The following is a 15,701-nucleotide window of genomic DNA, read 5'->3' as shown; positions in this document are numbered from 1 at the left end:
ACCGATTCTACACAAAACGCGTCTCGTTTCTATCTGGGCTGGCTCTGTGCAAGATGCCACTCACATTACATCACGGGCAATTGCGCGTGGACTTTATACTTGTCCAATTTTTTTTTATTTTAGTATTCAAAAATTTTCCCGTGCTTTCTTGCTTCCACTTTCCCTTTGTCTTCTTGGCCCCGCTTTCATGAATTATTTTACAAACAAACCTTCTCCATCCCAATTTCGCCCTTTATTTTTATTTTATTGCAATAAACTTTAAGAAGGTTTTTCTTTCACCCATTGAGACGTTGAGGCCATGTGCTGCCACATGCCCCCATGTTAATTTCTCCATGGGATGAACTCTGCTGAATTGTTGATGCAAAGAAGATGACAACACGTGTACAAACAGCGACAACCTCAATAATATTAACTATTAAAACTCCCTTATTTTATAAAGATCAACGACTGCAGTAACTTCATTCAATCTTATCTTTAATGACTAATCACCCTATTAATTAACTATTTAATCTTTCCCCTTTTTGGGTAAATTACACCTCAACAAATTACTATTCCCTTCACTCAACATTATATTTTATATTTTTTCATATTACAATGCTGATAGTTTAGGTGGTAATTAAAATAGAATTAATGTTTCTCCTAATTTGGAGCTCCACTAATTATAATAAATTTATTTTTTTATCTTTTAAGAATCTTAGGATCCAAGATATTTATTGGTTTTATAGTCTCTTGTTAAATCATTATTTTTATTTTACCTCTTAAAAATGAAAAATTCCATCTATTTAATTTACTATTTATTCTAGTTAATTCATAATGTTATTTTTTTTTTCTAATTTAAAAAAATATTTTTAATAATAATTTCCAAATATTTTAATAAACATAATTTAAAATTCATTACAAATATTTACTTAGATATCTCCCATAACTATCAAATGTTATTAAATAACTTTAAGAATAAAGATAAAATGGTTTCTTGTGAAAAAAATTGGAGGAAATTCGAAACTTATTATTTACTTTACCGGTAAATTTCACCAATTTGCAGTGGCAAAATGGTCTTTTTGTAGGAAAATGATTGTGTATTACTTTATCAAATTTGAAAAATAAAATAAAAATCCCGTTTCGTCCGTTCTTGTTCTCTCTGTGCTTCAGAAAAAAGCTTTCAACCTGAATAAGTACAGCTCACAGCCCACGTAGATTTTCCATTCTCCGTTTCTCTTAAGATCCAAACACTCAAGCCCCTTTCAGAAAACACTTCGTGTTTTCACTTTCCTTCTGATTAAACAAAGACCTTTCTCAAAGCTCAAAGCTTTTTCATTTATATTTGTTTTCTCACAACACAAAGTACTAGTTTTGATCGTTTTCTTAGATTCATCAAATTTTAGTTTTTTCCGCTAAATTTAATTCTTCTTGATCTGTTACCTCCCTTTTACAGCTGCATTTTTTAGACTCCTCCGCCACAATTGATTTCCTTTTAATAAAGCAAAAATTGAGTAGCTGTTCGGTATTTGTAATCTAAAGTTTGTTGCTTTAGCCGCAAACTCATCGTTTATGTTTCCTTCTTTCTGAACTTCTCTTTTGCTTTCTAATTAAAATATTGTTGATCTTAGCATTTGAGTGCTTTTTGTTTGGTTTTGGCTTCTGGGTATTTTTGTTTTGGTGGAATTGGGTTTTGGTTATCTGGGTTTTTGTGATCTTGTGGTTGGAGTTGCAGTTCAAGTTCAACTTGTTGATTTATTTGCTTTGAAGAGTTTTCATGCTTTGTTGCTAAGATGCAGCCTGATCAAAGAAAAAAGGTAATTTTGATCGTTTCAAATATGTGTTTATGGTTTTGTGTATGTATATGAACTTGTGTAAGCATGTAGAAGCTGATATTCGTAGTGCAAGATCTAAATGAATATTAAGACTGGTGATGTTTATGTGTTGGTCATTACCGATCGCTTATGTTGTTTGTTACTCTAGATCAAAAATATGTTATTAATTTCAATTTGCTCTATACAGCCCTTGAAATTTCTTTTTGTGGCCCAATTAAACTGGAAATTCCTGTGGTATAGTGGGTATAATTTTTGTATCTGGATAGGAAAGAACAGCATGTCAAGGTCATGTCCATCTTCTCTGCCACGTGGTTACGTCTCTTTTGACAATTCGGTGGGAGGTCCCACTGCAACATTCTTGTCACGTAAGAACTGAACGGTTAAGTAGCTTTAGCACAAGTTCTGGGGTTTAAAGTTGATTCAGATACTGTAAATGTGATCTAATTGATACAAGGAATATCACATTTTTTGGTTCAGGATTGTGGAGGCTCTCCACCACAAATTTTATGTTCTAATTCTTTCTCGTTTTTTCCTCTTCTTTTTGTGTTCTCAAAGTTGCCAGAGAAAAACATTATTGATTTTGGTTAAGTTGCCATCTCACCTAAAAGCTTAAGCTAGTAGGTGAAGGCTCAACATTTATTTGACCATTCAGTGGCAGCTTGACACAAAGCTCTATATTCAGCCTCTGTTGATGACAGATACCACCTTCTGTTTTCTGGAGGTCTGTTGAATTAAATTTCCACCAAGGAGGATGCCATATTCACTAATAGATTTTCTGTCCATACCACCTAAAAGCTTAAGCAAGTAGGTGAGGGCTTAACATATATTAGACCAATAGGCCCCCTCGCATCAAACTTGGATTTTTTTCATTTTCTTTATCCAATTTGTATGTGGGAATTCAAACTTGAGACCTTTGGCTCTGATACCAAGTTTAAGTTGTCATTCTATCTAAAAGCTTAAGCTAGTAGGTAAAGACTCAACATATATTATACCAATAATTTTTGTTTTGCATTTACTTTCACTCTGTATATGTCAAGTTTACTTCATCTAGGCGATGGAACTCTAGGAATTCCTTTTCCCAAATTCCTTTATGTAGTCATTAACCTTTTTTAATTGAACTTCTGTAATCATTTCAGTAAGTAGAGAATGTAGACCAAGTACTTCTGTTGTTCTTATACTTACATTGAGGCTGTCAATTAAGCAAAACCTTGATGATGAGAGATGGCAAAAAGGGTTTTTTATCAATTTTAGGTTTTTGGATGTCTATATTGTTGATTTTTATAATATTGCTTTATGTCACAAGTTGATTGATTCCTATTATTACTCTTTGAGTATCTTGTTGATATTGTTGTGGTAATGCAGTCATCTGCAGATGTAGACTTCTTCACAGAATATGGTGAGGGGAGCAGATACAGAATAGAGGAAGTGATAGGTAAAGGAAGCTACGGTGTTGTTTGCTCTGCATATGATACACATACTGGAGAAAAGGTTGCAATTAAGAAAATCAATGATATCTTCGAGCATGTCTCTGATGCCACCCGCATCCTTCGTGAGATTAAACTTCTTAGACTCTTGCGTCATCCAGACATTGTCGAGATCAAACACATCTTGTTACCTCCATCTAGACGGGAATTCAAAGATATATATGTTGTATTCGAACTCATGGAATCTGATTTACACCAGGTTATTAAAGCAAATGATGATTTGACTCCAGAGCACTACCAATTTTTTCTTTATCAGCTTCTGCGAGGTCTGAAGTACATCCACACAGGTTGAAATTTTATTCTTTGATAGTAGGAGATTTTTATGCGTTCTTGTTTGTTGTATAGTTATAAGTCACGGATGTACCCTAAGTAAGAAAGTTAAAGTTGTTGCCAATGAATATAGTAGTCTGATTTTTTTATTTCAATTATGGTTTTGTAGCAAATGTCTTTCATCGGGACCTAAAGCCCAAGAATATCTTAGCAAATGCTGACTGTAAACTCAAGATCTGTGACTTTGGTCTTGCAAGAGTAGCTTTCAATGAAACTCCAACTGCTATTTTTTGGACGGCAAGTTTTCTTTAGCCGATTGTAAATTTGCAACCCATGAAACAATTTGCATGGTCTCTAAATATTTTTTTTAGTCAATTTTGTGATGAACGTGCATTTTTTTTTTTTTTTAATTCTAACAGGATTATGTTGCGACAAGGTGGTACAGGGCTCCAGAATTGTGTGGATCCTTTTTCTCAAAGGTGCAAGAATTATTACCACTTACCATTTGCTTGGAAGTTGCTTGATCTTTGCATCTGGTATCGTGATTCTTGTTCTGTTTAAAGTGATCGTTCTTGAGTGCTCTGTTACAAATTTTGTTTGCTAGTGTACCATTTACGGTGTCTTTTTCTCTTTCAAATCATTCTCTTTTCTATTTTTTGTGCAAAATTGTGACAAAGTATGAAAATCCTCATCACCACTCTTTCGTCTTTGTTTTTCTCCTTACTTTTTGTAATCTGTTTACTCCTTTGTTTTTTCTTTGTTTACTTTTTATTGTTTCAATGCAACTTGAGTTGGATGAATAGTTGCTCAGAACAATACTTCTTAAAAACTCACCTGTTTGTGTGTAGGATTGGAGCCTTACTACGATTAAACTTATTCTTTTGGTTGGATAATTCTTATGAAAGCCTTGTGTATGTATGGCCAATTTTGTAGCTTATCCTCTTCCCTAGTCTTCTTTTCATCATCTATTATTGGCAAACTGAGTTGGAATGTTGCTATAATTTACTCTAAATCTTCGTATTATTTATGGGAATCTGGCCTCATGCAGCGTGACATCGTCAGGAGGAGCTTTTATATGTTGTAACAAGCTTAGCCTAGGTTTAATATTTTCTTATAGTGGATGAGCTCTGCTCAGCTCAAATTAGATTTATTCATAACAAATTTTTTTTCTCTCTTTAATGTTATGTAACTTTTTACAGTATTCTGTTTGTACTGTTTGTCAAGATAATATGCATTACTTTATCATAGCATGTTCTGCTTTTGATCATACTCTTTGCTTTTCTTTCAGTATACACCAGCAATTGATATATGGAGCATTGGTTGTATCTTTGCTGAACTTTTAACTGGGAAGCCTCTTTTCCCTGGGAAAAACGTCGTTCATCAATTAGACCTTATGACCGATCTGCTTGGAACGCCATCCGCCGAAGCCATTGCCAGGGTCTGTTCAATGTTAAACTTATTGTCTTGTTGTGGATATGATTATTTAAAGTTCATTATTACACTGTTTCATGTCCTTGTTTATGCATTTCTTCACTGAATTATTGATATTATATGGACAGGTAAGGAATGAGAAAGCGCGGAGATACTTGAGCAGCATGCGGAGGAAAAAGCCCATTCCTTTCTCTCAGAAGTTCCCTAATGCCAATCCCCTTGCACTTCGTTTATTGGAAAAAATGTTGGCATTTGAACCCAAGGATCGACCTTCAGCAGAAGAGGTGATTGCTATGTCCTGCATTATCTTATTTTTCAAAATGTATTCCTTTTTCTAACAGAGATGTGTTGCTGCATGTTGTCAGGCTCTTGCTGATCCATATTTTAAGGGTTTAGCCAAGGTTGAGAGAGAGCCTTCTGCTCAACCAGTTACCAAGATGGAATTTGAATTTGAGAGACGAAGGATAACAAAGGAAGATGTAAGAGAGCTTATATACCGAGAAATTCTTGAATACCATCCTAAAATGTTGAAAGAGTACTTAGAAGGTTCGGAACCAACAGGCTTCATGTATCCAAGGTATTGTTGTTGTCTATTGATATTTTGTTATGAAAACATCTTAATTATGTTGCTAAATGAAGCTGCATTTTTTTTTCATTGATTTTGTTCCACTTTAACAGTTGTGAACTTGCATTTGACCATTCAATTTTTCACCAATCTTGTATATTTTTTATTTGAACTTTTCTTTGCAGTATTCCTCTGGATTGTTGATAAATTTAGTTCTGTTTTTTCAATATTAACTTTTGTTGAGGAACCATTAATTCCAAAACTTAAGTCGAAACTCTAAGTGCCATATGACATGAATGGTCTAATTTAATTAACAGACTTGTCGCATGGATCTAAATGCATGTAGATCCAAGCAGAGATCCTGCTTCCTTTATGTTTTAAATTAATAGAATGGAGGGATTTGACAAAAGACTTCTTGGTCCACCTAGTTTTGATTCTTCTGAAAAGCTTCAATCAATTGAAAGAATCTAACAATTGTATTTAAACTCGAACAGTTTAGAGGGAACCTTTGAGTCTTTATGAATTCACTTTATTCTGAAGGATGTTGAAAAGTCCCTTGCTTTGAAAGTTGTTATCTTATGTATGCATTTCTTATGCAGTGCTGTTGATCATTTCAAGAAGCAATTTGCTTTCCTTGAGGAGCACTATGGAAATGGTGCGACTGTTGCTCCACTCGAGAGGCAACATGCATCATTACCCAGGTATCCACTCACTATAAATTGGGCATGCTGCTATCCATTTCTTAGGCATCATGTTTATACCATTAATATGCTTCTTTAATGCTGCAATGAATTTTTATTTTATAGCAATTTCCAGCATCCTTATCAAATTTTATGCATGCAGGCCATGTGTATTGTACTCTGATAAACCAGTACAGAACTCAGTAGAGGTCACAGATAACCTTTCCAAATGTTCCATCAAAGAAGTTGAAAAACCACCTTTGGATAGGAGTTCAGGGATACCTATGACAAGGCTCCCTCTTCAAGTTCCTCAAAGCACCCAAAGTAAGTTCAGTTTTATCTAATTGCAGCTAATTTACAGTGCTGACCAAACACACATCTTTATGACATTGGTTATAATTTCTTGGTATTATCTTGCATGAGAATCAATTTATCTAGAAAGAAGACTGTAAATAAAGTGTGGTCCTGTAACTCAATTATTTGTAAATTTTACCATTATGAAATTGGTTATTAACATCTTCCACAGTCAAGGGATAAGATTTAAATTTTTTTGTCCATTTCCACTGCACAAAGGTCCAGACACCGCACATGGATGGCTGATGGTTATACACTTGTTCCTCACTTCTATTGGACCATGGATTGTTGTGCTTAAATGTTCTTGTCATGCAACTTGATCGGAACCCTCCTGTTAAGCTCCTTAATACTTTGTTGTTTCCCTGATACTGAAGTACTTTAACATGCACAATGAATATCCTTATTGTATTGGTGCTTTTTGTAGCACATGGTACTTACTATTCTCTCAAGATACATATTGCTCAGCTTGTGTCATATATGATATACTAATGGCTAATAAATTAATGTTTTCATTCCAGCAGGTGCTGCAAGACCAGGGAAAGTTGTCAGTTCAGTATTGCGTTACAACAATTGTGGAGCTGCAGCAGCAGCAGAGGCTCTTGATCAGCGGAGGGTGGTTAGAAATCCAGCTGTCTCTTCCCAATATCCTGCCAGTTCATATCAAAGTAGAAACCCCGTATGTAAAAATGATTCTGTGGATGATGAATCCGTTGAAAGTTCCAATGGATTGCAGCCAAAGCCTCAATACATGGCACGGAAAGTTGCTGCTGCTCAAGGCGGTAACTGGTATTGACTGTGTTGTGTTATTCTTCTTGTGGATTCAATTGCATACAGTCAGCTGATGACCGTGGTTAGGTGTCACCGCGGATTGATCTGCTCTCAACTAGGAATCATGAGATTCAAGTGGTATGTTTTACCAGCACAGGGCCTGCAGGGACTGAAAAGCTCTCAAGTTGTAATTTATAGCACTAACTAGAAAGGTGGAAGGGGTAATTTTATGTGCCACTGCCCATGACCCTGTTCTTGTATGATCAGAACAATAAACCAAGATACAAGGCATGTCCTCATGAATGAGGAAAAGGCAAGGCAATTCCTTGAGTTACCAATTTCTTTCTGTTTTCTCCTAATTCTTTTCAAATTAGAATTAAGTTATTACCACTTTGTTCTCTATGTCTTATTTAAGTTATTTTGGGGCATAACTGTGACTGTTAATTGTTGTATCTTTGACTTGTGCTTTCTCAACTTGAAATAATTGCATCGATTCTTCCTACTCTTTCACTTAACCAGTATATTGTCGGTTTTGGCATTAAATTTGATCAGAAATATGCATCGACTTTAGTTGATGGTTATATATGAGCTTTGAGAATTGAGACACCAGCTTCATGCAAATATAAGTTGGTTCATTTCCACTTACAATAATCTTGGATAATTGAATATAAAGATGCAAAATCTTACACATTATGCCTCAATAACCAGTATAAATAATGGCATATTTAGACCTCCTCTGACATTAATAAGTTACTAGTTTGACAGGTGAAAGGCAAAAGCAGATCATCAACATGCTACTTATTAGGAATAGGATCCCTATTTGCAGAAATCACATTTTGCTGCTTCTAGTTCTAGTTCTAAGACTTCTAGTTCTAGTTTGGCTTTGCTTTATTTGACAAAGTACCTTGCTATATTAATATTATTCAATTTGCAAAATTATTCCCACAATAAAAAAGAAATGGTCCTGTCAGAGTATGTATAGTTGTATACTATGTAACAAATAATCCCCGCATGCAAATCTGTAATTACATACACTCATTGCTTTAACAACTTACAAGTAATTTCACCATCTTAACTGACACTCAGCTGTTCACAAACTATAGAACAAATTAATGAACCACTATATTAAATTTATCAAATGAATTGTCAACTGTTAGTATGATCCAAAAATGTTTTAACCTAACAAGCTCTTTTTTTTTTTTTTTTTCCTTTTCAATTATTATTATTCTTCTTGAGAAAGAAAGCCCTATCTGTTATTCCTAATCAAGGTGTCCTCGGCTTCACCCGCCTCCCTTCACATCACAGCCATCTATTGTTGTCTCATTTCCATATCCCGAAGCAATGACACAGTGCTCACCAATTCTCGCCACATGCTGCAACAGTTCGGTGAGACAAAGCAGCTTTCTTTTAGTTATCAAATCCATCTGTTTGCATCACGGCTGAAAACAACAATTGACCACTCCTTTTGTTAGAAGCAATCATAATGGCTAAGAAAGAAAAAAGGATAACCAAAAGCAATTCAATTACATTTTTACTCTTTAAACCAATGACTAGCTATCCTGATGATAAAGGATTAGTGTAGCATAGTGATATCAAAGCAGCACAGTGGGTGAGGGATTATATCAACCCTTTTTTTTGAGTTTATAATATAAATGAAATTTTTTGGATATAACATTAGCAATAATCACAAACAAAAGACTAATATCCTACATTCACACCAACTGTCAGCATTACAAGCTGCGCCAAGTGCCATGCAAAACTTAGTACAGAGGCTCTAAGACATGGGGCAACGGCTCTCTACCACAGGTCAAAAACATGAGAGTGATTAATGGTAAACCAGTTCCTTGTACAATAACACATGTAACCCAAAAGAGAACTTTGTAAACATAGGACATAACAAGTGATGATGAATATGCATATTTAAATACCTTTCAAATTTCGGGCAATGCAGTGAACTTGAGACAACAGCTTTCAGTTGGAAACAGTGGTGCTGCTCTGCCAAGGCCAACGTGGTCAACTGTGTATGTAGACATCCTCACAAAGTTTAGCCTCACACAACAACTTGAGCCTCTCAAGAGCATATCGATCTGCTGCTGCAAGCAGATGCTGAGCCATTAGTGTAGAAGCCCTTTTGGATTTAGATCCACAAGCCTTCTCATGTCTGGTAGGTATCCCAGTAGATAAATGGAGTAATGCCTGTAAAGTTCCAACTAACATTAAAAGGAGGATACTTTCATGCAGGTTTACCAAGCAATACTCAGGTACAACTAAACCTTTAGAATCTTCTTGCATCTTTGAGCACTAAAATAAATTAAATAACAAACAGTGCATCACCAACTAGAACCAAAAATGAAAGAACAGACAAAAAAAAAAAAAAAAAAGACATGAATAAAATGAGGGGCAAATAGAAGTATTGGAAGCCATCTCTGCCTTTGTTCCAACTAAATTTCAACGAGGAAGAGGAACCATGATATCACTTGTATTTTCAAACATATGAAGATTTTGTTTATTCCATTGAACCCACACCATGCAGCCAGATAAATCTTAAGAATTTTGAGTACTTATTGATAATTCCAACAAAATCAAATGATTAAAAGCTCATTCAATTTAGAAACCATTATTCGTATCACCAAATAAACAGTTGGATAAACCTGTCCAACAGCAGGCTCTCAGTATCTTTTCAGCTGTCGACTGGACAGACAAATGAGAAATTACAAAAAAATCCTTCAAAATGCACAATCAGGAAATCAAGTAATTTAGATACTACTTAACAGGTGATTCGAAGTAAATCATTATACCATCAAATAGACCGACTATGGAATATATGCATATAGCAGCGTCAATCAGAAGAGAAGCAAAAGATACGTAAACCTTAGCTGGGGTGAGTAAGATTTTTGTACAGGAGCAGCGCCTTAGAAGAAGTTCCAGATGTACATTCGTGTATATATCATCCTGTACAGGAACGCATTACTCACCTCACAAAAGGCAACCAATAGAAGCTACCTCTTCCTATGAATCTTATACATTATGCATAATAAGCTAATTTCCTAACATAGAACTCATCCTTAGAGATCAGCAGGGGCTCAACAGAGAATTAAGAACAATTTGAGAACACGCACCACAACATCTCAAAAGAAACCCGCCTACTGTAATCCAAGACAACCCCTTTTAGTGATATTAATCCAAAAAAAGGAAAAAAAAAAAAAAAAAAAAAAAAAAAAAAAAAAAAAAAAAAAAAGAGAGAAAGAAAAACGATAACAAAAAAATTATATTTCAGCAGCAAGAAAATAAGTTAGGCTTACAACAAACCAGTGCCTTTTTAACTTTTTGTTTTAGCAATATACTAAGAAGTAGAATGGAAGAAGCCATCAGATCACCACCACAACCAGAGGAAATTACGTATTCAAACACTATTCTAAACTCTAGCAGGAAAAATATTTCTTTTGGTAAGGGCTGCAGGAATGTGCATATAAAACAGGGAATAAAAAAATGCCATAAGAGTTAATTTTTTTTTTTTAAACCAAATTATCTCTAGTCTGCCTCTGAAATTCAGTGATTATACACAAGACAAGCTTCATAACAAAGCAAACAGAACACAATCTGCCATTCAAAAATATAACTGCAAAACAAGAACTCAAGAGTAGGAATGAACCACAAAAACAGAGACAACATTTATATAATTTGAAGGCAAATGATTAACGTTTTCCGTCCAATTTCAACCAACAACAATCAGCATATATTGGATCACATATCTATCATTCAGTAAAAACTTTACACTGTACAACCTAAGCAAAGTAAGCACAACAGTGGTGTTGGAGAGAGAGAAAGAGAGAGAGAAAGAGAGAGTGAACCTTAAATACTGGGGCTTCCATGTCTTCAACATTAATGCATTGAGTGTTTTGATCCTTCAGTGGACCAAAAAGTTGAGCTCTGAACACAGGTGAGCGTGCAGCAAGAACCAATTTGTGTGCCGAAAACTTTTCCCCATCAACATCAAAATTCACATCAGTACACCTACCGCTTTCTAAAAGCTTCCCAAAATGCTTACCGATATCACAAGGTGGCACGGCAATAGTGTAAGTCTTAGGTCCCTCTGTATATGACTTAACTACACCAACACAGCAGCGAATTGAGAGGCAGTCATCTTTAAGGTAGTCTGATGTCTCAAGAAGAGTCCTTTTAAAAAAGCGCTTATAGCCCCTGAAACACCCAACAGTGGAACCCATTTCAATATGTTTCTGATCCACAAAAATACTGGACGTCATATTTAATTTATACCAAAATAGATGTAACCGAAATCTTATAAATTTCTATGACAAGACAGCAAATATAGCAATGTGCTCCAAGGCAGGTTTTCTGACACTCAAGAACATTTTTAGATTGCCTCTCTAAAGAAGGCGAACTTACTTTGATGTACTCAGTCCTGTCTAATCTTTGAATTTACATATTATCATTGTTTAAGATTCCAGGTATAGTGGAAGTTAGAATTGAAAAATTAATGAAAGGTTTTACTGTGGAAGGAATGAAGGAAATGACCTTCTTACTTGGAAGTTAATTTCTCGCCCTAGGTTGAAGGTGGATTAGGGATTCGCAATTTAGGGAAGAGGGATAGCAATTTTAGAAAAATGGCTGCTGAGATTTCCTTAAGAAATAAATTATCTTTGGCAAGAAGTAAATCAGCCATATTCAAGTGATTCATGAAAATAGCTTGGAAGCTGATGTGATTAGGAGCTCTCAAGGTTTTCGTGGAAGGCTATTTCAAAAATTTATCCATTTTTCTCCAGACATTTAAAGAATATTGTTGAAAGGGGGAGTAGGTTTAGTTTTTGGGAGGATTATTGGTTTGAAAAAACTTCAGTTTGTTCATTAGAAATTTGAAGGATAGGTAGGTACATGAGTTATCTTCTCTTCTTACTTTAACTGAGAATAATTTTCTGGATGAAATGAATAAATGAAAGATGACAGTAGGACAAATAATCAAACAAAATATGCTAGATAAAAAAACAATCTTCCAATTCCAGAGTCTCAAACAACCTTCAAACCACACTGCATAAACACATCACCAACCCCATTTACTAGAAACTTTCCTGTCCCTTAGCCCATGCATATAAATCAACAGAAATCCACATTTTCCTGCTTTAACATAAAATTGCTTTTAACAACAAATTAACCATAAAATCACACTAGAAGTCAATAAAGATCCATAAACACAAAAACCAAACAATTCAGTTCAAAACACAGATAACATGTTAAAGAAAACCACTGACCACATGCTCCCCCGATATTTAAGCGCGTAGGGTCCACTCTCGAGGGTCCTCCCAAAATGGGTATGAACCTTGTGCCGTGCCTTCCCGCTCTGATCCAAAAGCGTGAGCTCAAACAGCGCTCTAACGTCCGTCCCTTCGCTTGCGAGGGCGATAAACAGCGAAACATAAGCGGCGTTATCTTCAACGCTCTTGCCGTCAGGGTAGAAATAAACAGCCCAAGCATAACCACCGACAAAGAAGGTATCGGAAGCTATGTACTTTCCGATGCCCATGCCTTTAGAGAGCGAGTAGCCGCTGATCTTGAACTGGTGCCACCCATTTATGGTCTCGTTGCGAGAGGTGGAGGTTGTGGTGGGTGTAATTGAGGGTTTTGAAGGGTCTTTAAAGACCCTAATTGTGCCCATCAACCGGGGTGACGGTGAATTTCCACGTTATGAGAAAATGAATCGTTGAATTTGTCTAGATTAATTGGGTTAAATTGGGAATTAGGGTTTTGAGTAAATTCAAATTGAGGGATTTGGGACTGATAAAAATTATTTCTTGGGATTTGGGGCAATGATTATTTGAGAGAAGGGATTTAGAAACGACGAGACGGCGATGCTTCTTGTTTTAATTGGATGATGATGCAAGAGTTTTAAGAATTAGCTCAGCTGTCCTCCACGGAGGTTGCCATGTGACATTATATGTACTCTAAGAACTAAACGACATGTCATTTCTTTATTTACCTCAAAGGCATTTTATTAAAATTCAAATTTAATTAAAAGGGTATGTAGTTTTAAATTGTTAAGTAAATAGCCTTATTATTGATTAAGATTAATTAAACATGATTAGTGATTAATTAGGATTAATGAAGTATTGTATAATCTTTTAAAAATTATAATATGTCTCCAAAAAGCCGAAATTCTTGCAAACAAACCTAAACACCTTATTCTTCTTTCTCTTGCCACACCAACGCACCTCCCCTAATTGTTGTTTCTTCTAAGCTTCGTCTACATTTTCTTCTTCCTTCTTCCTCTACATCTTCTTCATCCTCCGCCATTAACACTTTCTGCTTCCTCCGCTATTAACATCTTCTCCGCCAAAGATTTGCCTCTTCCTCCTCCTCCTCCTCCTCCTCTTACTCCTCCTCATGACATTTCGTCCAAGTATGTGCATCTCCTCTTTGCATTTTAAATTTTGATTTACAAAGATTTAATGATAGATTGGGTTTGGGTTATGATTTTGATTTAGTTGTTTAGGTTGTTGGGTTGTGTTTGATGTAATGCAAGTTGAAAGGAGTGAAATTTGTTGAATATTTTCTTGCATTGTGGGTAGCTAGGGGTGGTAGCACCGATTGTAGGTGGAGATGACTGAAAATGTGTTCTATATCTGATGGATCGCTTAAGCGATCTGATATGTTTGGTATAATGCAGTAGATCACAAATCGCTTAAGTGATTAGATATATGGCAGTAGATCACTTAAGCGATAAGGTATATGGTAGAAGATCGTTTAAGCAATCAAGCTTATTTATACCAAATTGCTTAAGCGATATACTTGATCGCTTAAGTGATCCAGTAAGCGATATACCAAATTGCTTAAGCGATACACCACATTGCTTAACCGACTTTGCAGATGCTTTTTAAAATCTGTCAACCCTTAATATATCGGTTAATAATTTTTGTTTTCTTGCATTATGGGTACTTGGCTATTATTAGACATGGGACAAGTGGTTTTGGGTGTTAAATATTTTAGTGAGTGGGTGGAGGAAGAAAGTTGCTGAAAGTGGATTGGGAAGAGCAAACAAGTTAAAGCAATTGCTGTGAGTACAGAAGTTAGTTTTGATGAGTTGATTAATGAAATCATTAGAAGAGGTGGGTTGAGTTGCTCATGTAATGATATAGTTGTGAAGTATGTTTTAAGCAGAGCTCTTGCAAATTTTAAGGTACCCCTGTTGTATTAATGTCTGATGAAGATGTGAAGTTATTTATGCTTGATGTGGGTGATAATGGTTCGAGATAGATTTTAACTGTTTCAGTTATGGATAAAGCTTTGGAAGTTGGTTCAAGAGTAAGCGCTGATTTGGGTGGGGAGAATGATGGTTTTAATATTAACTATGAGGGCATTGATTTCTTTATTGAAAAATCAAAAGTATGCGGTGATTTGGGTGGTGAGGCTGACACTGTAGAAGAGGTTGGTCATGTGGGGCAGAATGAAAATGTGGAGGAGGAGGACCCCGTATATGTTCCTACAAATGTAGAGATTCCTATCAATACAGATTATGTAGAAGGTATAGTTTGTGAGGAAGAGAACACTATGGTCATTTATGTAGGCTCGAAAGCGGCAATTGAGGGTACTAGTGAATCACCTCACGTTTTTACTGATGGATCGGACTTGCGCGTAGGTTATTTATTTGACAGCAAGGAGGAAGTGGTGAGAAAGCTAAAATTTGTTGCCATGAGAAGTAATTTTGAGTTCATCACCAAAAAGTCTAATTCATCGTTAGTGACGGTTGCATGTTGTGACCGAAAGTACAAGTGGCGGGTTTATTGTAGAAGGTTGGTTGAGTCCGAAAAATTTATTGTTAGCACATATACCCGTGAGCACACATGTGGGTTAGGACATATTTCAGGTGAGCATCGACAAGCCTCTGTTGATGTTATTGGGCAATTTGTCAAAAGTCAGTTTGTTGAAGGGAAAGGTACATCTCCTAAGGACATTCAGAGACTTGTGCGCACAAAGTTGGGATGCGATGTTTGTTACTGGAAATGCTAGAAAGGGAGACAACATGCACAAGATTCTATGAGAGGCACGCCAGAGCACATGTATGAAGTATTAGAAGCACACTGTTATATACTTGAGTTGACAAACCAAGGTAACAAGACGACTTTGAGTGGGACAAGAATATGATGTTTAAATATTTTTTTGTTGCTTATGGTACTGCTATAAGGGGTTTTGTAAACATGAGAAATTTGTTGGCTGTTGATGGTTGCTTTTTTACGGGAAAGTATGGAGGTACATTGTTGGTGGTCACTGCACTGGACAACGAGAATCACACATATCCCGTTGCATGGTGTGTGGTTGACTCTAAGAA

General features: G+C 35.8%; 2 protein-coding genes across 4 annotated transcripts; one reads left to right on the top strand and one right to left on the bottom strand.

Annotated features, from left to right (window-relative positions):
• The first annotated feature begins 1,127 nt into the window (after positions 1-1,127).
• LOC116106893 (mitogen-activated protein kinase 16-like) lies at positions 1,128-7,887 on the top strand. Of its 3 annotated transcripts, none has more exons than XM_031393200.1 (10): positions 1,128-1,793; positions 3,174-3,582; positions 3,735-3,862; positions 3,985-4,044; positions 4,854-5,003; positions 5,125-5,280; positions 5,362-5,573; positions 6,161-6,262; positions 6,405-6,565; positions 7,117-7,887. In XM_031393200.1, exons 1-10 carry the CDS (start codon positions 1,770-1,772, stop codon positions 7,386-7,388), a joined length of 1,674 nt encoding a protein of 557 aa, XP_031249060.1. In that variant the 5' UTR covers positions 1,128-1,769; the 3' UTR covers positions 7,389-7,887. The 3 variants fall into 3 exon arrangements, with proteins under 3 accessions (XP_031249060.1, XP_031249059.1, XP_031249061.1); XM_031393199.1 differs by having other exon boundaries at positions 7,114-7,887; XM_031393201.1 differs by lacking the exon at positions 7,117-7,887 and adding an exon at positions 6,815-6,982.
• Positions 7,888-9,376: 1,489 nt separating this feature from the next.
• On the bottom strand, positions 9,377-12,917 carry LOC116106894 (BTB/POZ and MATH domain-containing protein 2-like). Its single transcript, XM_031393202.1, has 3 exons — positions 12,631-12,917; positions 11,215-11,563; positions 9,377-9,559 (listed from the first exon to the last, which is right to left on the bottom strand). The coding sequence occupies exons 1-3, from the start codon at positions 12,900-12,902 to the stop codon at positions 9,377-9,379; spliced, it is 804 nt and encodes a 267-aa protein (XP_031249062.1). The 5' UTR covers positions 12,903-12,917.
• Between the last annotated feature and the right edge of the window lie 2,784 nt (positions 12,918-15,701).

Source organism: Pistacia vera, unplaced genomic scaffold (genome assembly GCF_008641045.1).
Source record: "Pistacia vera cultivar Batoury unplaced genomic scaffold, PisVer_v2 Contig524, whole genome shotgun sequence".
Classification (NCBI taxonomy): Eukaryota; Viridiplantae; Streptophyta; class Magnoliopsida; order Sapindales; family Anacardiaceae; genus Pistacia; species Pistacia vera.
This window is presented reverse-complemented; position numbering and strand designations above follow the sequence as displayed.